The sequence below is a fragment of the Triturus cristatus genome, chromosome 8 (assembly GCF_964204655.1).
Source record: "Triturus cristatus chromosome 8, aTriCri1.1, whole genome shotgun sequence".
NCBI lineage: Eukaryota > Metazoa > Chordata > Amphibia > Caudata > Salamandridae > Triturus > Triturus cristatus.
Window position 1 is genome coordinate 355,968,336 of NC_140591.1, and position 22,613 is coordinate 355,990,948.

At 48.9% G+C, this 22,613-nt stretch overlaps 1 protein-coding gene across 2 annotated transcripts in view; it reads left to right on the plus strand.

Moving 5' to 3' along the window:
* PDS5B (PDS5 cohesin associated factor B) overlaps positions 1-22,613 on the plus strand; it is an 802,561-nt gene that overhangs the window by 572,223 nt on the left and 207,725 nt on the right. For both annotated transcript variants that reach the window (XM_085621687.1, XM_085621686.1), the window contains exon 27: positions 17,664-17,796. In XM_085621687.1, the coding sequence (XP_085477813.1) occupies positions 17,664-17,796 (133 nt within the window). The remainder of the gene's footprint in view (positions 1-17,663; positions 17,797-22,613) is intronic.

A 22,613-nucleotide genomic window follows, 5' to 3' on the forward strand; every position in this document is an offset into this window, starting at 1 on the left:
CTCCCAGCAGCACCCTCCTGGCCCACATACCCCCCCCCCCCCAAGCACCTGGAAAGCCTTACGGGTGATAAGTAGCACTCTACAAATTGTTAACTGTTTAATTGAAGAGTGTGGACCCAACGCCGCCACTATCATTCTTACCCACTCGTATCTAAGCTTATCAGCTTTTTGTAACCCCAAATAAGGCAGACCCTTAGCAAATTTTTGATTTAACTTTTTCGTCTTTTGTCGACATCTTTTTCAAAGTCTTTCGACTCTTGGTGCACGAGGGATGTCCCATCATTGGACCGGCTTCAAGCCTTGTGACTCCTGTCACAAGCTGATGCCTGTCACGGATCCGCACCTCATGTGTCTCTTGTGCCTGGAGCACGACCACGACCCGAAGTCGTGCTCCGACTGTCTGGCCATGAACCCGAAGGCTTTGCTGGAGTGGTTCCGAAAGCTTCTGGAGGCCTGGCAGTCTGCTTCGGTCAAAGGGAAGGTCGCAGGACAGGTTGCGGAGCCATCATCACTCGTCATCGAAGTCTTCGCACTCATCGGGTAAGTTGAAGCACAAGAAGAAGGTGAAGAAGCATCGTCGCTCTTCGCCTACTCCCCATCCGTCGGCCGACGCGGGGCCCGGAGCGTCGTTGTTTTCCGGCTTTGCCTCCGGATCCTGCCTCTGGGACGACTCCATGCTTCCCTCCCTTTCTGGGAGCCGGAGTGTCCCCTGCCCAGTTTCGAGCTTTCTACAAAGCATTTCACGGCATCTTTGGGCAGCCCTACTCCGCCGGCGTGCCTTAGGTCCCCGTGGACTCAGATGGGCGCCCTGGGCCTTCAAGGCCTGCGGCTTCGGCGCCGGAGGACCTCCAAGGATCCAGGCCTGGATCCGGATCGGTGCCGGTCGACCTCACAGTACCTTCCCCGGCACAGATTCCAGTGACGATGCCCCGATGCCAGTTGTGCCTCCAACCGGCCTCGACGGTAGCCTAACTCCTGACTTGGAGCCGGACCGGCATCGAGCGACGCTGGTACTGGCGCCGACCGGTACTTTTATACCACTGTTCTTTCCTGGCCTTCCTTTCCTCCCTGACTGGCAGCCAGAGGAAGGTGAGGAGGATGGGAGGGGTCTGTTGACCCTCTAGTAGACTAGCTTGAAGAGCCGTCCTGGAGAGAGGAGTGGATGATGCCAGTGGTCTGGATACCTCACCAGACCTTGGTATGCTTTCTCCCCCTACGGTGGCTACGGAGGCGGGAGCCTCCTACGCTGTGGTGTTACGTAGGGCGGCTGAGACCTTGGGCCTTGAGCTTCCTACAGTGGCAGTCAGGACTAACCTCCTGACTGAGGTGCTTCAGCCGGCAGCAGCCTCTTTGGAGCCTCTACTGCCTTTAATGAGGCCCTCACTGACATAATTCTGGGCACTTGCTCCAAGCCCAGCACAAGGGCTCCTGTGGACAGGATGAATGCCGAATTCCACCGCCCGGCCCCGGGTGACCCACTTTTCCTCTCTACCCCCAAGAGCTTGGTGGACCAAGCCTCATCCTCCAAAGGAAGCGCATTCCCTACAGTTCCCCAAGATAGGGTATCCAAAAAGCTGGACCATCTTTGGAAGATGTTTTCTTCCGCCAGCTTTAGACTGCGGTCCGTGAACACCGCATGTCTCTTGGGCCGTTGCGCACACATGGTGTGGGACATGGTTGCGCAAGTGCTGCCACAGTGCCCGGGGGAAGCCTGGGCTGTGCTCACCCTAGCTGTTGCTGAGGTTCGAGACGTGGCAAAGTTCACCATCTGTTGTGGATTGGATACCGCCAACTCGCTGGGCATAACGGTTTCAACGTCCGTAGCCCTGAGGCGCTATGCCTGGCTGAGGACCTCTGGCTTCTCTGGGGATGTCCAATCTACCCTTTTGGACATGCCCTTTGATGGCCGTCGCCTGTTTGGTGACAAGGCAGACAACGAGCTAGAGCGTTTCTAGGGCTATGGCCAGATCCTAGGGCCCGCAGCATCTTCTCGCCCCATGAAGTCTGCCTTTTGCGACTACGGAAGGGGTGCCCCACCACGTTCCACCTAGAGCCACAGGACCGCGCAAGCTGCCCACCCGGGGACATGGGACCCAGCGTCGTGGGTCTGGGGGCTAGAGGGCCAGAGGGCAGGCCAGTCCACCAATGGCCCCCCTGCAGCAGCCTCTAAACCCTCCTAGTCCGACCTTTCAGGGCCACCAGTTGCCTGTGGGAAGCAGGATCTGCCATCACCTCCCCCACTAGCACAACATCATGTCGGACAAGTGGGTTTTTTCAGATTGTCCGAAAGGGCTGCTCCCTCCCCTTCGAGACTTCTCCTCCCTTCATGCCACCAGCATTCCATCACATGTCAGAGGATCATTTGGCCCTTCTCCGTCAGGAAGTTACTGCACTCTTGCCCAAGGGGGCTATCAAACGTGTCCCTGTGCCAGAAGTAGGTTGTGGTTGCTACTCCCACTATTACTTAGTACCCAAGAAGGACAAAGGCCTGCATCCTATCTTTGAGCTCAGGGACGTCAAATGCTAACCTTGGCTCATGTCTTGTCTGCCCTCGACCTTGGAGACTGGAAGGTAGCGTTGGACTTGCAGGACACTTATTTTCGCATCTTAGTCTTGCCGGCCCACCGGCGTTACCTACAGTTCATGGTAGGCCACTAACATTTTCAGTTACCGGGCTCCCCTTTGGCCTTACTAGCGCCCCTCGTGTGTTCACGAAAGTGATGGCGGTGTTTGCACCTCATCTGCGCAAATCAGGGGTTCCAGTCTTCCCGTATCTCGAAGACTGGCTGTTGAAGGCGGGCTTGCCCCAGGCTGTCGTCTCCCACCTCCAGACTACGGCGGACCTCCTGCATTCGCTGGGGTTCACAGTCAACGTGCCGAAGTCGCACCTGATTCCCTCCCAAAAGTTCCTTTTCATCGGAGTGGTTCTGGACACAGCGCAGTTTCGGGTCTATCCTCCCGAGCAGCGAGTCCGGGATATTCGGGTTATGGTACCGCTGTTTCAGCCTCTATCCTGGATTTAAGTGAGAATGACCCTGCGGCTGCTGGACCTCATGGCCTCCTGCTGGTGGAACATGCCAGATGGCATATGCGGGCTCTGCAGCGGGACCTGAAGTTCCAGTGAGTGGAGCATCAGGTTAATCTTTCCGATGTCGTTCATATCTCGTAGGGAACTGCAGTGGTGGCTCACGAACCAGGATTGGGTCAACGGCAGATCCCTTTTCCTTTTCCCAACCAGAGTTGTAGTGACAGATGCATCACTCCTGGGATGGGGCGGCCACATGGGAGAGGCATAGGTCAGAGGTCTCTGGTCCTCAGTGGAGTGCGGGCTCCACATCAATCTTCTGGAGCTCCGGGCGATTCATCTGGCACTGAAGGCATTCCTTCCTTCTGTCAAACGAAGAGTAGTGCAGGTGTTCACAGACAACATCACCGCCACGTGACACTGCAACAACATGGCAGGGTGGGGTCGTGCACCCTATGTCAAGAGGCACTTTGCCTTTGGACATGGCTGAAACATCAGGGTATATCCCTGGTGGTTCAACACCTGGCAGGTTCCCTGAACGCCAGGGTGGATGACCTCCGCCGCCGGTGCATGATGGCGTCTTCACACGGAGGTGGTGCAAGGTCTCTTTCAGCAGTGGTTAGATCTATTTGCCACCTAGGAGAACGCGAAATGTCAGCAGTTTCACGTGTTAGAGTTTCTAAGGCGGCACTCGCTCTGCAACGCCTTTCGTCACAAGTGGAATTGCGGCGGCCTCTACCCCTTTCCGTCTGTACCACTTCTGCCCAGAGTGCTGAAGAAGATCAAGCGTGACCGGGCCCAAGTTATCTTGTGGCTCCGGACTGGGTACGAAGAGTCTGGTACCTTGAGCTCTTGAGCATGGCCATCAACCCTCCGATCAGACTGCCTCTTCGGGAGGATCTTCTGTCGCAGCAGCAGGGGGCGGTCCTCTACCAGAACCTGTCCAGCCTCCACCACCTTGCGTGGAGATTTAGCGGTGACCGCTGACAACTTTCGACCTTCCTCCCGAAGTCTGTAACGTTATCTTGGCAGCCAGGCGTCCCTGCACCAAAACGGTATATGTCTGTAAATGGAATAAATTTATGGCACGGTGCACAGCAAAGGCTATGGATACCCTCTCCGCCCCTCTTTCAGAGTTTCTCCTCTTCCTTCTATTTTCAGCCCAGCAGGGCTCTGGGCACTCTCAAGGGCCATCTTTCGGCCATTTCGGACTTCCTTAGCCTTCCTGATCAACCTTCTCTTTTCAAGTCCCCGATTGTTAAGAGGTTTCTGAAGGACATTACTCATCTCTTTCCTCCTTCTCCTTTCGTAATGCCCCAGTGGGACTTGAACCTTGTGCTCACTTATCTTATGTGTGTTCCCTTTGAGCCACTACATAATGGTCCTCTTCGTCTCCTTACTTTGAAGACTGCTTTCTTGCTTGCCATCACCTCTGCTCGCAGGGTGAGTGAGCTTCAGACTTTATCTTCCATACCTCCTTTTCATACTGTCCATCAGGACAAAGTAGTCCTCCGTACTAGGCTCTCCTTTCTGCCCAAAGTGGTTACTTCCTTCAACATAGGTCAGACCATCACATTGCAAACACAAGGAGATGGACGGAGCGCTGAAACTTTTCAGACTCTCACCCCCAGTCACAGATCTGGGTTGAATCCATCATCATTCTTTAGCTCACTTTGCCACCGCACTTCAGACTTAGTTGTATGCAAATCAGTCTTGACCCTGTGCCTCATGGAAACAGCCCAGCCTGAACTGCCAAGCCAGGTTTTCCCTGAACCGGAAACAAGCATCCTGGGAATGGTTTCCGGGTAACACCCTTCATCAGCCAGGCAAGCTTGAATCCAGTGGCAAAGTGAGCAAGGGACCCACGTCTGAGCATACCCTGCCAACTAGGGCGAACAAAGCAAACACAAGGAAATGATGGACGGAGCGCTGAAACTTTTCAGACACTAACCCCCAGTCACAGATCTGGGTTGAATCCATCATCATTTTTTAGCTCATTTCGCTGCCTCAGTTCAGACTTAGCTGTATGCAAATCAGTCTTGACCCTGTGCCTCATGGGAACAGTCCAGACCATCACATTGTCCACCTTCTTTCTGCCTCCGCCCCCTCCCAAAGAGGAGTAGAGACTCCACCGTCTGGACCCAAAGCGTGTGCTGTCTTTCTACCTTGACCACACAAGACTTCCGGGTAGACGATCAACTCTTCGTGTGTTATTTGGGCGCTAAGAAATGTTGGGCAGTGCAAAAACCTACCATCTCTCGGGTTGTCCTATGCATTACAATCTGCTATTCTTTGGCTAAAAAGAAACCTCTGGTTGGACCACGCGTTCACTCTCCCAGGGCGACGGCAGCCACTAGTGCTTTGGGACGTGGAGTTCCCTAACTTGACATCTGTCAGGCAGCCACGTGGGCATCCTTGCACACGTTCACCAAGCATTACTGCTTGGACAACCAAGTCCGGAGAAACGGCTTTTTCGGCTGTTCTGTTCTCCAGGACTTCCTGGTGTGAACTTCGTTCTCAGACCCTCCTCCGGGGTTGGCATTGCTATTCTAAAGTAGGGAACCTATAAGTACAGTCTCTTTCAGATGAACAAGTTACTTACTGTGAGAAGTTGGCCTGGTATATGATGTTCACTAGTTAAAGTGACCACCTTGTACCATGCCAAGCAACCCTTATGGTGTGGTTGTAAGTCAACCTTTTCGGACCAGCTGCCCTAGTGGTAGCGTAGGCTAAGCAGTCTTTGAGTCTAAACTCGTGAAGCGAGTTAAGCCAGCTGTTTTACCAAATGTAACCCCCTTTTATACCAATGAAAGGACACCACACAGATATATATTCAAAATATATATGTATTTATTTCTCAAAGTAACCCCTAGTCTCTTTATGAGCACAGGAGCACAACTCGTCAAACAAGATTACAGTAGAATACACAGAAGTTGCACTTTATATGGATAGGCCCTGGTGGCCGCTCAAACCATATACTAAAATAGTGGTTTAAGTACCACGAACAGAAAAGGGAAAAGGCCTAGGGCCTCTAGAATCGCTGGGCCTACAAGGAGCTAACTTCAGTTAGTGACCAGGAGGTCCACGGGTGGCGTGTGCAGAGCAAATAGTCACACGCGTGCTCCCATAGGTTTCAATGGGTGCGTAAAAAGTACAAAGTTACTGCAAAAAGGATCTTCCGGATGGACTAGGAACTCAAGATTGGAAACACAGGCACTAGAGATGATACTCTACACTTGGGCACCGGAGTGCCAACTTTACCTCACCCACAGGAAGCGGGTGCATAGGTGTCGAAGTGCGTCGGGTTTCTTCTATCTGTTCCGTGGAGCCTGAAGACAAAGATGCTGCAGGCGGTCGGTCCGGGAGAGATGCGGTGGATCCAAGAGTGGATCGGTGTTGTAGAAGACCTGTAAGCAGAGGGGACAGTGTTCACAGTCACTAGCCAGTGACCAGCGTGGCACCAGGTGGGTACCAGGCGATGTCGGGTGCAAACAGGAAGAAAGGTGTAGCTTGTCTCTGCAGCCACGTGGTCCCTGGAGGTCGTTGACGTCCAGGAGTCGGTTCACGAGCTGTCCCACGCAGGCTCTCGCTGTCGGCAGTGTCGGCGACTTGATCGAAGCAAACAAGCCTTGGCAAAAGCAATTGTTGTGGAGAACAAGATAAGCTGATTGTTCTGACCAGCAAGGTCAGAGGGACTGCTCCTTTGGAGGGGAGCAAGGGCCAGTCTGGAGCAACCAGACCAGCGGTGTATTTCTTGAAGTTCGTCGCCAAGATGGCTACTAGCCAGCGGGCCAGCAACCGGTTAGGCGCGTCGAGTGGCAAAATGCAGAAGGGCCCCACGCAGATCGTGGAGATGCTGGAGGGCTCACCTTTGGTGCAGATGCTGCTCGAGGGTTGGGCTTCTCAGATCCCAAAGCACAACTCGGAGGGAGCCTCGGTTGTTGCGCTTGCAGCTTGTCGTAGTCGTTCGAAGATGGCTGGCTCCACGTGTCTCGGTGCCTCCACGGGTCTCCTCTTTTCAGGGACTGTGGATCGGCGGTGAGAGGTCTGGAGGTCCAGGTCTTGTCAGTCTCTGGGCTCGGGCTCCGGCGGGAGGCGGCGTCAAAGCAGACGTTGATTCGCTGGATGGTGCTTGCGTTAGCAAGGTGGTCACTCCCTGACCACAGGGGAGATTTCCTTCAGTCTTCTGTGCAGCAGAATGTCGAAGTTCCCGTCTTCTTCTTAGTTTCAAGTTGATTCCAGGATGTCTGAAGTCTTAGGACACAGCTCCTACCTTTAAGCGGATTCTAGGGGCCGGACTACCTGCTAGGTCCCTCCCTAAGGGTGGGACCAGGAAGGGGGGTGGTTACACCCCCAATCCTTTGTCCAGCTCGCCCCAGGTCCAGGGCTGGTGTGCCCCAGGACCGGTTTGAACTGGCATATGCACCGAGGCTCCTTGTGAGCCTCAGGCATGTCTCATTCTATTCAAGCCCTACCTGACCAATACACAAAATCCTGTCTGGGGTGGTGCACGCACCTCCCCTGGCAGGAAACCCTTTGTCCACACCTCCCAAGCTGGAAGGACTCCCAGCAGCAGGAGGGCAGACTTGTGTCTGTGGTGGCAGCATCCATTTTGTGGAGCTGAGGCTATGTCTGATTTTACCCGGGTTTCAGGTACTGTACATGTCGTGTCCCTCTAGAAGGGTGGAATGCTAACCCCGTTGCCAGAATTGGCGAGGGGTTAGTATTCCAATTCGTATGACACCTTACTCGACATGTTTTGATAAAGCCAAACCAAAGTTAGCATTTAACCGCGAGGTTCATAATGCACTTAAGAGTATATGGTATGACGATATCTGGAAACAGTAGAAGGAAGTTGTTCCGACCACTGCAGACAGGCTCAGCTCATGCCAGAGCACCATCTCACATGGAACCAAGCACTCTGCCTTCAGGATTGTTAAGGCCTGCCATAGGAGTGACTTATAGGTTAACATGTGTCCCACTTAAGGTTAGGTATAGGTATACTACACCTAAGTAAGAGGTGGTTACACCAACTTACCCCAGCTGAGTGATCAGCCAGTTGTGTCAAATTTGTTAGGCCAAGCCTGGGGTGGCATAATACATGCTTCAGCCCCTGGCAGGCCTTCGATACACCAATGCCCTGGGTACCTAGTGTACACTGGTACAGGGGCTCACAGGGTGATCCACTTCCAATTGGTTATGCACCTAGGGTGCATAGTGTAAATTTAGTAGAGAGAACAGCAGGCTGGGGGTCTGATTGGCAGGCCCACAGCCTCAATATGTCAAAAACCAGTGAAGCAAAAAGCAAAAATTTGGGGTGACCATAGGATAGCAGACCCTACTCTCCTACACTTACCTTCGGTAACAATGTATCTGTAAGAGACATATGTAGTTATAGATTTCTTACCACCCTCCCCGTTCTGCAAACTGACTTCTAGGGATAGGGGCTCCCTTCTAGGGCCCTAATTTTGTGCACCAGTGGTCAGTGTCTTGCATTGCTCTGCGCTCTGGCGTGAAAAGTCGTGTCAGAACTGACGTCAGTGCACAGAGGCAGCATCTAAGTACACACTGCGACATCATCTCGGCGACCACGGCGCCGACGACGAACGCGGAGTCAACCAACGCCCTCTACCGACGTGCAGGGGTACTGCTAAGAAAAAATTACTCCGGATCCAGTTTGACGCCTACAGATACATCGTTACCAAAAGTAAGTAGCTTGTTCATCCTTTCCTATGCAGACACAGGAAGCTGGCTGTGTATTTACTATACCAAAGTAAGCTATAGTGTGTACAGAGTTCAGGCAGTCCCCAGAGTTATAGCAGAGGCTAAATTAGGTAAGTACTAACAGCTCTTTTTGTGGTAGGGTGGGCAAGCAGTTTGGCTTATCCAGAGGGTGTTTTAAGCATTTATTGTATTCACTCAATCAAGACTGATGGCTCACACTCGGAGCCTGAATCCAGACCAATTAGGTAAGTATAAAAGAGGTATACTTATGTTATATTTTTAGAACCAAGCAGGACTTGGCACAGGTAAGTTAATTATACTCTCAAATGCAGGATTTCACAAGGAAATGCAGTTGTGGTTGAATTTGCAATAGTTACAGGTTGGTATTGATTCAAAAAGCTTTTCACATTACACAACCATTAGTTTTAGAATACTTTTCAGTTACTTTTAGATTACTTTTAGGACTAAGGTGGTATGTCTAGATACCACACACAAGGATCTCGCAGTACAAGGTAAGTAAGACTTTTCTTGACTTGAGTATGGGCTACTGTTTTTCCCATAGAAAACAACAATTCAACACTTAAAATGTTTTAGGCCCAAAATCTCATAACGTGGGTTCCTATGGGAGGAAAATGGTTATCGGTTTCACAGGTAAGTAAACTTCTTACAACTAGGAGGTTTGGGGGTTAGGACCAAGGTTCCCCAAGGTCTAGGTTGGCCCTCGAGTTGCACCACCAGTGGCACTGGGGCGGCTGGGTGCAGAGTGCAAGGGACCAGTGACGAGGGGGAGCTGCCGAAGGACCCCGGGGGCACCAGGTCGTTACTACCAGCACTGACTCTCACACCCAAGGGGAGGGGCTTGGAGGACTCAAAACCAACGGAAGCAGACACAGAGGTCGAGGGACGTCGAAAGAGCAAGGAGCAGAGTGAGGAGCTGAGCGAGGAGCGGAGCGAGGAGCAGAACAACAGAGAGACGGCGGCGGAAACCCGAGGACACGCCGGAACGTGCCCCGAGGAAGGACCAGAGGACGAGGCAGCCGGGACCCCTGTACCGGGCCCCGGCTTCAGGCAAGTGGTCGGGGAAACAGGGAGGTCCCTCGTGGGCTGGTGGCGCTCACTAGTCCTACTCGGGCCTATAGACAATCACCCGTAGGGTAAAGAAGGGGTGGGCGAACGGGCGGGCTCTAACCCATCTTCAACGGGGCTCACCTGAAAATAAGGGCCCGGGGACGACAGAACAGGAAAGTTCACGCCATTGAGGAAATAAGGGGTTGGGTATCCACAAACGATCCTAAAACAAAAGGGGAGGGAAAAACAACAGGAAGTTAAAGACGGGTAATAATTGCCTCGGTATTTCTGTTTATTCCGAGGGGACGACTGGCTGGACCACGCCCGAGGAAACGACCGCCATCGACGCTGGGAAGCAAAGAAACCAGAAGAGCCCAACAGCGACCCTTCCCTTTCAGCAACCTCCTTTGTGATCCCTGTTCCCTATACCCCTAGACACGTGCCTGTGAAAACAATAAAACAGGAACAGAACACAATCAGTAGACTCCTCTGATCTGTGGGGCGGGGCGTGACAGGACCAATGTTAGCCAATCGGGCTAAAGAGGCCTTCGGTTAGTGACTGCTTACTAACAGGCCATTCTGGTGTGGGAGCAAAGCTCCTGGGGTTAAAGTAAGCGCTGCAGAGGCCAACAATCTTCATAGGAGCTGCACTACCAGCAGCACTGGGGCAGCCGGGTGCAGGGTACCAAGGAGACGTCGGGGACCCTGTGCATTTCAATGGAGACCTTCAGTTCTGAAAAGATGCTCGGGCAGGGAGGCTTTCGGAAGGCGACCACCAGCAGCACAGTTAAGTTGAATTCTAGGGGGATTAAGAACAAAGCAAAGCATCTAGATACAACTTACTGCACCACCCAGTATAGTCACTCCTAAGTCACAAATTATATACTGCCCACTTCAAATGGCCAGCTGCCACATGGCCATAAATAAAATAAAAGTTTAACAGAAAGATGAGAGGCAATATAATCGTGAGACGTTCAAATTGCAGTGATATTCAAATCACTGTGTTCAGTGTGAGCAGAAAATTATTTATTTCATTTTCTTCACAATCAAGTGGGCACAGCCAACTCGTTTCGCCCTATTAGGGCTTCCTCAGGGCACTGTAGTGTACTGACACTATTTGTGGATCGCAAATGAAAACACCAGATCACTGCATTAATGCTTCAATTCCTCTCAGTATTCCTATTCTTTTTTGTCCTTAGACAGTAGAATTTCTATTCATTCAGTTATCAGCACTCTTTCAGTAGAGACAGGCCAACGTATGTGCAGAATCGTGGAGTCGCCGGTATCCAAATTCTCGCCTTGGGGTCTTTGTTAAACAAACCTGGTGCTCACGGGAGACGTAGTCTGTAAGGTGAGTACAGTTGCTGGGGTCAGCAAATGGCAGTGGAAGTATCCAAAGGCGGCAGGCCTTTAAAGCTTCCTCTTCGTGGACCTAGCCCATTCTGGGGGAGGAGGCATGACACCTCTGCCAAGGATGGGCTTTTTTTTCTGGACCCAGACAGCGGAGGCTCTCTAGTCAGTGGTCCAGAAACATATCTGGTGGATGGCAAATGGTGGGCAGTCATTCAGGAACCACACTAGGGCTGGTCTCTTTTCAGGGGGCATCTCTAAGATGCCCTGTGAGTGCATTTTACAGTAAATCCCACACTGGCATCAGTGTGGGTTTAACCCCTTCGATGCTGCGCAGATTCCGCCGCTGTGCTGACGGAATCTTGCGCGGGCGTGGTCATGACGGAATGGTTCCGTCATGAGCACAGCTCAACCGTGGGTCATGACGGAACCATTCCGTCATGAGCACCGAAGGGGTTAATGTGCTGTTTGCTATCAAACTTCTCATGTTTTAGTAAAGCCATTATGGAGCTGTGGAGTTTATGACCAACTGCCAGACCATATAACGTTTATGGCTTTACTGCACTTACAATGTCTAAGAATGGACTTAGACACTGTAGGGGTACAGGGCCCATGCCACTCTACCCTCACCTGAGGGTTATGGCATCCTGCTAGAGGGGTGGCTTACCTAGGCCTCAGGCAGTGGGTTGCAGGCATGGCACACAGGGATGTGGGCCATGTCAACTCTTTACTTTTCTCTGCACCAAACCAAGCAGCCTGCAATGGCAGTGTTTGGGTTTTAAGGTACAGGGCCACTAAGGATGGCACAATAGGTGCTGCATCCATAGAGGCCTTCCCTGGTCAGAGTGCCCTTGGTACCCATGGTACCTTTTACAAGCCTGTGGCCAGTGATTTGCCAATTGCGGCTACAAAGGTAGCGTTTTGAGAAAGAACACAGGCCCTGGGAACCTGATTGGCAGGGACCCAGGGCACATCAAGTCACGTTGCTTCAGATATTAGGCAAAAAGTGGGGGGTAACTATGAAAAAAGGGGCACTTTCCTACAGCAGACCACTCCCAGATCATACTGTCCCTTTCAGACAAGACTCCCATGACCAAGACCAAAATAAACACTCGCATGACCCAGTAGCCACGTGAATGCAGTTCAACTGTCTCATCTCAACACTGACAAAACCGAAAGAGTGTCTCCAGAAGCAAATTCTCCCTGTGGGACTCCAACTGATGGTTGGCGGACCTTGGACCTGCCGCAACCCCTACCCCCAACTCCAGAAACCTGGGAATCATCCTGGACGAAAAAGTGGAAATGACAGCACAAGTCAAAGCATTTATCTCCACCTGCTGCAAAAAAATCTTCATGTGGCTACCGGAAAACTAAGGAAAGCAGTCACAAAAGCCCTCATAACAAGGAGATTGTACCAAGGCATTGTACTTTATGCAGGAATCAACAAATCGCTCCTGAACAGACTCCAAACCATCCAGAACGCCGCAGCAAGGCTTGTCCGCATCTTCCTTGATGTACCCACAGCACTCTCTGCCTCAGCTAACTCCACTGTCTCCCCCTACACACACACATACACAAACACACTCACTTCAAACTCCACACACACCTACAAGGCTCTGCACAACATGCCTGCTTACCTCAATACACGCATCCGCTTTCACCAACCCTCCAGGCACCTGGTCTCTGACTTGTGCACATCTCCTGCATACACAAGAACACAGCAGGTGGTCGTGCGGTCTTGCACATAGCCTCCAAGGCTTGAAATGTTCTCCCTCACCACATCAGGTCTTCTGTGTCTATCCTCGAATTCCGCAAGAAGCTGAAGACCTATAGGTTCGATTAACTCCAGGCATACCTCTGCCTACCCACCGGCAAGCACCTGGATACCCTCATGTGTGATTAGCATACTATAAAAATCTACATAACCTAAATGAGTATCTCAGAATAGCTGATACTAAGGCAAATTCAGATATCTATATCACCTCTAGATGCGTAGACTGGATGAACTGATCAATCACGTGCAAGAACACCACAAAACGCTACTTAAAATTAACTTAATAAAGACGAGCAACTCCCTGTATCCTCTGCAGACAGCTCCTGCTTAGCATGCTGGTTTAGCTGTGCATTTGACTGGGAACAGCCCCATCTCTCTCCCTCCTCTCTCTCTCCCCCCTCCCTCTCTCTCTCCCTCCATCTCTCTCACCCCCCTCCCTCTCTCTCTCCCTCCATCTCTCTCCCTCTCTCTCTCCCTCTCCCTCTCTCTCTCCCTCTCCCTCTCTCTCTCCCTCTCTCTCTCCCTCTCTCTCTCCCTCTCTCTCTTCCCTCTCTCTGTCTCTCTATCTCTCTCTCTCTCTCACCTCTCTCTCTCTCACCTCTCTCTCTCTCACCTCTCTCTCTCTCACCTCTCTCTCTCTCACCTCTCTCTCTCTCACCTCTCTCTCTCCCCCCCTCTCTCTCTCCCCTCTCTCTCTCTCCCCTCTCTCTCTCTCACCCCCTCTCTCTCTCTCACCCCCTCCCCCCCCCCCCCCCCCCCCTTGTGACTTTTCATACGGGGAAGTTGGCCTTGAGGAATGTCCGTTTCTATGGTCGTTAAATACTGAGGCGTCACATATGGGGGTCAAAGCTTGCACATCACCTTCCTGGAGTGTAAATGCCATGTCCATCAGGAAGCATACATTGTTTGTAAGAAGCATTCCATTTCTTGCAGATCATGGTACTCTCTTGTTCTTCCGTCTTCCATGAGCATTGTTTCTGGCTCTAAGAGTTCATATCTGTTACCCTTCTGCTTAAAGATAGGTTTTAGGGTCAAAAACTTCGTCCGAAGCACATGGAGTTCATATGAAAAATCTGCAGTTAATCAAAGCTTTTCTCCTTTGCAGGCATATGGACAGTAATCCTTAGCAGTTTGAATCAGCTTAGCTTGCTGGTGGCACAAGAGGCACATTATTACTGGTCTGGGGTGATCTGCGGTGGCCTGCTGCCTGTCTCTCGTTCTAGCCATCCTTTAAAATTCTGCAGTGTTACCAAAGTCAATGCCATAAGCTCAGGTGTAAAAATTACCAAGTTGTCTCCATCATTGGCCTTCAGCAGTCCATAAAAGAGTACATTGTTATACTCTAGGTCGGTGATTATTTTTTCCTGTAGGTTTCATATTTCAAATCCCTAGTCTCTAAATAAGTTAGCAGCCTTTCTGGTGTATCTAACTGCAATTTAAACACAGACATTTCAATATGCATGTTTTGTAATTCTCATATTGCCTTGGCTGAGGCCAGTTTCCCAGTTGATCGATTATTTTATTTCTTTTAGTTCCTCCATAAGAGACTCCAACGCTATGAATCTAGCTTTTTAACTTTGTCCTTCCCAAAGCTGCCTTGAGACCTTGTTCCCAGACATTTACTTTGTTACTAATACAGACAATATAAGGTTGCGACCTGTCTAGGAAGCTATGCGATATTATGGCAGCAACATCAGTACTGTCCAGACTGTTCAAAATAGCTAAACCTTATTGTTGTATATGAAGTATTGTGCCATCTTGGTACTTCTAGGGGGCAGGATTCATGCCTGATGCACGATTATTAGGAGAAAAAAGGACAAAATTACACACAAGGTGGTGCTCTGGTTGATACATGGTATCGGGAACAGATGACCCCAATCCTAAATGGCCGACTGCCAAGAACATAAAGGGTAGTTTACTGGTAAGTCTTTGTGTCTCTGGGTGTAAGGATGTCTGGTATTTCAAGAGGGCCCGGTACAGTTTCAGGGGTTAAAAACGTATCACTTTTTTCTGCTGGGGAGTCGACAGTACTTGTTGGTGGGACCACACTGCTGTGTGATTGGCTATAGAGGCTGTTTACCACAGTTAGGCGAGAGTGGCCACACCAACACCTCTGCAAGTAAGAATTTCCTCAGGTGGTGCTTACAGAAATGTTATCACAGCATGGTACCTAAAGTCAATACGCTCTGCTGCGGCTGGTGGTTGATCTCTCTCAGGATGGGGACTACACAACCGGTGGTTGCTTCTCCATTTCAAAGTATATTAACTCTACAGCATTGTACCCTTAATAAAAACAAAAAACTAAATCGGGCCAAGAAGTCAAGTACTTTTGACTTGCAGGAGCGGCCATGCAAATCAAAGAACTCCCATCTTCGCCGAGGCCAAGCTTTGCCCCCTCTCAATCCTCAGCCCTCCCCCCCCCCCCACACCACCACCACCACCACACACCGTTCTTTTTTAAGGCTGGTGAACACTGCATAAATAGACTCGCAAATTCACCAATAACAACAATCTTATCCCATGTAGGTAAACATTAGTAACCCTTAAATGAACAGCTCTCAAACTCCTGTTGACATCTACAACCACCAATATTGTGAACTCCCTCGAGGTGACCTCTTTTGCACACACTGTTTTATTATTGCTAGTCATCAGATCTCTTTGAAGAAATGATTCTACCCCTCTTCACCATTGGAAATTCAGCCTACGTACCTTGCAAGATGCAATTAAAATGGGACCGATCCTCCCTGTGCTGGAGAAACCAACCATTAACCTACACAATCGCTCCAGTTTTTGTCCCATCATCCAAGTATCCTTTCTTTAGAAAAATCGTAGTGAAGGCAATCTCCATCATGAGAAAAGAGCAGATCAACAAGAAACAATCTTCTATGGGATGAGTCTGAAGTAAACCATGCTACAGCACGGAGTGATCTTTTCAAGTATTCAAAGACACCTTCCAAACCAGTTGCAGAAATAACCCATACCTCATGTTTCTGCTCAACATCTCCACAGCAGTTGGCCATCATGCACAGATTCTCAACTCTAAAACATGCTTGGTCCTCTCTGACACAGGCCTGCAGTGGATCAGCTCCTGCCTCAGCAACCAGCAATAGTTTGTACAGGTAAGGACTTTATCTCCTGTGGAGTTCTCCAAGGAACAATCCTCTTTCACCTCAACTTGAATTTTCTACATGGTACCTTATTAGATCCTTACTCAGACAATTTCAAGATCTAACAATATGCGAATGACGCTAGACTGAACCTAAAAATCTCCTCCTCGAGCAGCTTTCAGTGACATAAAACACTCCTTGAGTCAATTCAGACCTGGATGTTGGATACTCCTGAATTCGTAACCCAACAAGACACACTTTCTTCTGTTTGCCAACAGCTCTTAACAGCCAAAGATTCAAGCTATGCTATACAACATTAACTTAGATGGCTTTACCTGTCAGTTGTGTCAATGAATGCAGAATTACTTGGAGTCACCTTCAACACAGGATTTTATTTATTTTTTTGTTTTATATAGCGTGAACTCGACCCAGAGGTATCGGGACACTTTACATGAGATTAAGTTACGTTGCAGATGGGCACAATCATTTTTGTTAGGCACGAGGAGCTTAGGTGATTTGCCCAGAATCACAGGATGATGAGCGTTCCTGCCAGGACTCGAACCCGGGACCCCAGCTTCGAGGTCGACCGCTCTAGCTGTTAGGTTCTGATTTTCAAAGAATACATCACGAGGAAATCCAAGACTTCTTGGTAACTCCGCTCCCTCTCGGAAACAAAAGTGAAACTCTTCCTCCTAGAAACTGATTTCATAGCAACGGTGCAAGGCCTCGTCCTTTCACACTTTGATGGTTACAACATTGCTGATTGGCCTTCATGGTACCACTGTAGCACCAGTCAACAGAACCTTACACACTTTGGCACCTTCATCAAGGTCTTAAGAAATGTGACCACATTAGTGCAAAGCTTCCTACCCAGCGCTTCATAACCTACAAGGCCCTCAGGAACAATGTCCTAAGTTTCTGGCTATCCAAAAACATAACCACCTCAGGCAAATAGCCAAATCAGAAGCCAGGAGTTCAGCAGATGGCGATGAAAACATTTTCATCTACAATGCAGGTGTTTTCTGGCTACACTCCCAAGGTGTGTAAGGTTTACTTACTGTCTAGAGACCTTAATGATGAGTACTTCCCTTAGATCTTGGCCCACCTTCGACCTATTTAAAGGTCTACTAAATAGCCAATTCTAAGGCAGACAGTTATACGTGTGTAGGTGGTAGTCAAAATAATCTTGTTTTACTCCATTTCAGTCTATGCTGTCCTGATTAATCTACTAGATTGTGACTTGAGGATGTTTGGCATAAGAATAGGAGCCACTGTTCTAACTGAGCACATCTGACTCGCTTACATTTGCGCTACTACTGATTAAAATTAAGTGGTAAATGAAGCATACATGCATGAGGGGTGAATGCCATGAATGGACAGGTGCTGTCTTGCCACACATACTCTGTGTAGCTTTGAAGCTGTCCCTGTAGAATCTTGGTTGTGATGGATCAAATTGCGTGAATAGATGCTTAAAAACAACGAGCACAGATGCTGCACCACATGCATGCAGGTCTTTCCATTATGAAAATAAATGTTTGGGCAATTGATTGTAGTGATTGAGATTATTTTAGCTATTATTAACCTATTGCAAACAAGGAGTTCATTTGTTTTTCAGGTGTCTGTGGTTCATATTGGAAATCTTGATGGCTAAAAATGAAAACAATAGCCATGCCTTTGTTAGAAAAATGGTGGAAAATATTAAGCAAACAAAAGATGCTCAAGCACCTGATGACCCTAAAATGAATGAAGTAAGTATTTTCTTCAGGATTAATGTTTTGAGTCCTACTAACGTTAAATGTGTTGCACTTAGGTAGTATTGCTGGATTACATGAACAGTTTTTTCAATACATTTAACATTACACCACCCAGGGACTTGTCCTTCCTCCATTGGAAGGTAGTAATTCCTTGCAAAACCCCTTTTAACCTTTCCTAACCAACTTAAGGCAAAGGCCAGCCAGCTTTTTCTACCCTGATAGAGAGAGGCACTACCTTTCACCTCGGCCCTATACTAGGTTTAAAGAGTAGATTCTTGATAAAGCCCTAAATGAGGTCTGTACTCTAGTTTCAACTCTCCCCTGTGATGTTAATGGTGAGCACTCGTGTTACCTTAGTAGCTTAAAGAGCAACCATGCCTTTATTATTGGGTTTACATGTGGCTGGCACCCTCTGGTTTGAAACACGGATTTTCGAGGATATTTCTGAGTCAACCCACTTAGTGGTGAAATTGTATGCAGGATTTGTGGATCAAAGCTAGAAATTGTGTACCACTGTTATATAGGTAAGTGATAGTTTTCTCGTTTGTCAACATAGATAGCTTTGATTCTAAGGAGTGCTGTGTTGCCTTGTACTGCTGATCCAATTGTTAATGATAAAGAGGTCAAGATGGGAGAGATCATTTTTACTGTTTGGACGGTTTTAAGGGCACTAATAGTTACATTTGAGCCAAGTGAAATGTTGTAGATACTGATGGTGAAACATATAAGGTTTGTATAGGAATAGCTGAAGTCTCGATTTTATTAAAGGTAAGATAAAGTGAATGTACAACAGAATTAAAGTCAGATGAATGAGATCAAATATGCTTAGCAGATTAGGTGCAATGTCAAGTGAATATAATTAATATGGAATGATATGCACAGGAAACATTTTTTTTTTATAATCCATTTCTTTGAGTTTTGAATGTAACAAGGAAACAGCACCATTCAGGACTACATCTTAAAAGGCAAGACCAAGGCAAAAACACTTCACATTGGCATAAAAGGATAGACACACCTAAGTCCAGTATCGGCATATCCACTTTCAATATGGAGATCAAATCAATCCACATTAGTCGTCTAGCACTCCAACCCATTTGCCCCACATTCGGCGAAATTTCTTAGGACAACCCCTGGCCACATAAAGAGGCCGTTCCTGCGCCGCACTCCAGTCCACCCCTCTGCGCCAATGTGGGCGCGGTGGTATTCAACCAGTGAGCAGCAGTGTCCCTGTTAGCTACCACCTGTGCTGTATTAAGGAAGAGTTTCTCAGCCCTGTTGCCATCCAGCCCATGCACAGGAAATTAACAATGAAGTAGTGAATTGGCAGGCTAGAGAGCCAGGTTCAAATAATGCACAATAGAAGAACTCCCAGTTTCTCGGATTAGTAGCAATCTCTTTGGTTCCCCTGTGAGCCCTCAACGTTTTTTATTTTTATTTTCTAACTCACTGGAGATTACACAGGTTTCTGAATTTGTTTTTGATCAAATGGCGATGCTTGGGATTAGTATTCATAAAACATTTGATCTTTTTTCTGAAATTGTAGTTCATTTTGGTATGATGTGAATCCTCAAATTGAATCTCATCCCACCTGGCGTACTTATCCCGCCAAATACGATAGGCGGCTGAGGAGAATCACCGGGAGGACTGAGGGGTATGGGGAAGTAGACATAGAGGGGGGGTACCCCGGGGCAACCGAGTAGCAGAGGCAATGGAACCCTACAGGCAGCGTTATGCCCACCTCCGAGGAACCAGCAGTCACGGTTTGCGGCCCCGGAGGAGTCTGGGAGTTGGGCTATCCAAGGAAAAGAAGTCTACCCCTGGAAAGAAGCTTGTAGAAGCTTGCTTGCCTTTCAAACGTTTGAACCCTGCACCAAAAGAAAATGTGGAAGGAGTATCTGATGTGAAAAAAGGGAAGCCTTCTCAACATGCTTCTCTGGCTTTTTAACCTCTAGTCGCCCATTACCCTCACTTTCACTGCCATTCAACCAGCGCCAAGACACCCATGGGTATTCAAGCGCTTTAGAAACATTTTAACATAACTTATCATTCTAATTCCAGTCCTTGCCAGCTAGGATGCAAAACCCTTCGTGAAATAGTCATTTTAAGTAATGATGGTTGATGGGGCGTGGCTTGGACGACAACGGTAATGGCTGCCTAATTCAGTCGCTCGGCAAACGGAGGAGCGATTTAGGCTGAAATCTGGGGTAAATGTGAGCGGATAATAAAGCGGAGGCCAGATTTCACCTCGTAAGGACATGAGACACAGGTTGTGGCAGGGTGATCTCGTACCAATCGCTCAGACGGTCAGAAAACCTGAGGCGAAGTGAGCGAGGCTCGCCCGACTCGGAATGCACAAAATGGCAGCGATGCTCGAGACGGCCGAGAAAGACACGGAGATATCGTAAATAGAGGCTAAGCTGCTACGATACATCGCCCTGCAGGATCTGCCATGAAGGCGGGTGCTTTATGCTAGTCACAACCGCTTTGCGGCTGGAAGAGTCAACCCCTCAGTGCCACCAGCTAGTAGCACAATCTGCCTGACCCTGCAATGGCTTCCCTGACGGCCACTATCTGTACTTTCTCATCCCCACATGGTTGTGAGCGATCCAGTGTGTACCTGTGCCCGCATTACCACCATCCACCATCATCCATCGTTCGCCACATCGCCTGCAAATAGTGAATAGCACCGTAGGACCAGCTCAAGCAGCCTGGACCCAAAATGGCGGACTAGAGACCGTGAGACTGAGGGTGTAGTAACGCGCGTCAAAGCCACTCCGTGACAAAATGCTACCTCTGCAATGACTCTCTAGGTCTGTCAATAACGCCACATAAACTCGCCAGATCCGTCTTCAGCGGGCTTCAGTGAGCATCTGTGGCGGAATAGTGAATGGTGAGCAGTGTATAATTGCGCACCAAAACCATCACGCACATCAAGACCGCTGCAAGCCTTTGAGCTACCTCGCGCTATCTCCACAATGTCCTCCTGAGGTCCAATAGGGGAACTTGTAGAGAATGACCACTGATTAAACGCGTGCCAAAATACACTTCCAAAACCACCGCGAACCAACGCATGGCCTTCACTACGACCGACAGTGGCTGTGAGTTGCATATTGAAGATACCTACCAACCTGAGGTTGGCAACCAGGAAGGGAAGAAAAAGGCGCCAAACCCACTACGAGCTGCCACACGAGCGCAGTACAGAAGCAAATTGACATTTTGAGGTCCTTCTGTGGGCTACATACTGATCAAAGTCGCCAACAATCTACTACTATCCAACTGAACCAGCGATACCGCCAAACAGCAAAGAAGTTGAGCCAGAGCCCTGCGAGTGCCCTTGACCACAAACAACCTCCTCACAACCTCCTCACAAACGCGGGTTAACCCCAACAGACCATTTCAAACGGAGACAACATCCAAGAGTCCCCCAAGAACCCTCCCATCGCTCCTTAAAGCTGGATCTGCCACTTTGAGAGGGTAGGTGCCAACTACTCACGCTCCACGACACAAAGATGGCTGACAAAGAAGGCAGAGCTTTGTATAAAAAGTCAAAAGCAGAATCCTCTATCTCGGACTCTCCAGTCAAGGCTAAACCGGATCTAAATAGCACAATGGACATGATATTAAACAAATTAGTGGAGGTACATGCCTTGGCAAAATCTACAAAACAAAATACAGATTCCATGCAGCTGGAGCTTACAGCCATCCGGGCAGATATGAACACTATGAATTCAAAAATCAACGACGCAGAGCAAAGAATAAGCGACGTCGAAGATGTGGCCACCCAGGCCAGCAAAGAAATTGGACCCCTCCGAAACACCACAAGTGAGCTTAAAAGACAAGCAGCGGAATTAGAAGACCGAAACAGACGAGGCAATGTACGCATCTTTGGAATTCCGGAGGATGCTGCGGGTTCATGTGTGGCCTTTCTGGAATCCTGGATGCCCATGCTAACTGGGATAAAATATCATCATGGCGTGGAAATGGACAGAGCGCATAGGATACCGACGTTCAATTCCTCAAACAGACAAGGAACTCGTCCCATGATACGCAAACCGCTATGCTACCAGCATACGGAGGCCATCCTAAACTACGCCAGGAAAAACCACCATGTAACCTGGGAAGGCCACCAAATAAATTTCACACAAGACTACTCAAAGGAGACGGTAGACACGAGGAAGGGGTTCCTTCAATTACGAGATAAATTGAGAGAAAAAAATTCAATTCTCATTTGCAGGCCCATCTAAGTTTAGAATCCTTGAAAATGGCAAACCATACTTCTTTACAAACCCCCAAGAACTGGCGCGGCACCTGGAACCAGCTCCAATACAAGAGATGGATCTTTCTTCAGGGGCCTCCAACAAACGAAAGACTTGATATCCTTTGAGTTATTGTATCTGGTTTACTCTTCTCATGCCCATGCACCTGCACAATTGCAATTGTATAATCGTTTGTTTTTGCTCGCTGCAGCTAAGTAGTTAAGCAGGCACAATTGTTTGTTATAATGTTCTATGTCCTTCATGGTAAACACTGAACACCGAACTTACACTCAGTTGCATTGAATTAAGAGTCAAGACGCTTATTCTGTGTGAGTTGTCTTGTAGCTCTCTCGCTGAATACTGGCTTAACAAGTTAATAAGTTATATAACAAGGTATACTTACCACTAGCGGTTAGAGACACTTTTGAGGTTCATAATATTGCACCTGTTTATAATAGTAGTCGTAATTATCACTGCTATACAGTATGTTCTATAGTTATTTCATCTAAGTTTCTCCAGATGTGACAATCTTCAGATTACTATCCTCCAGGATGC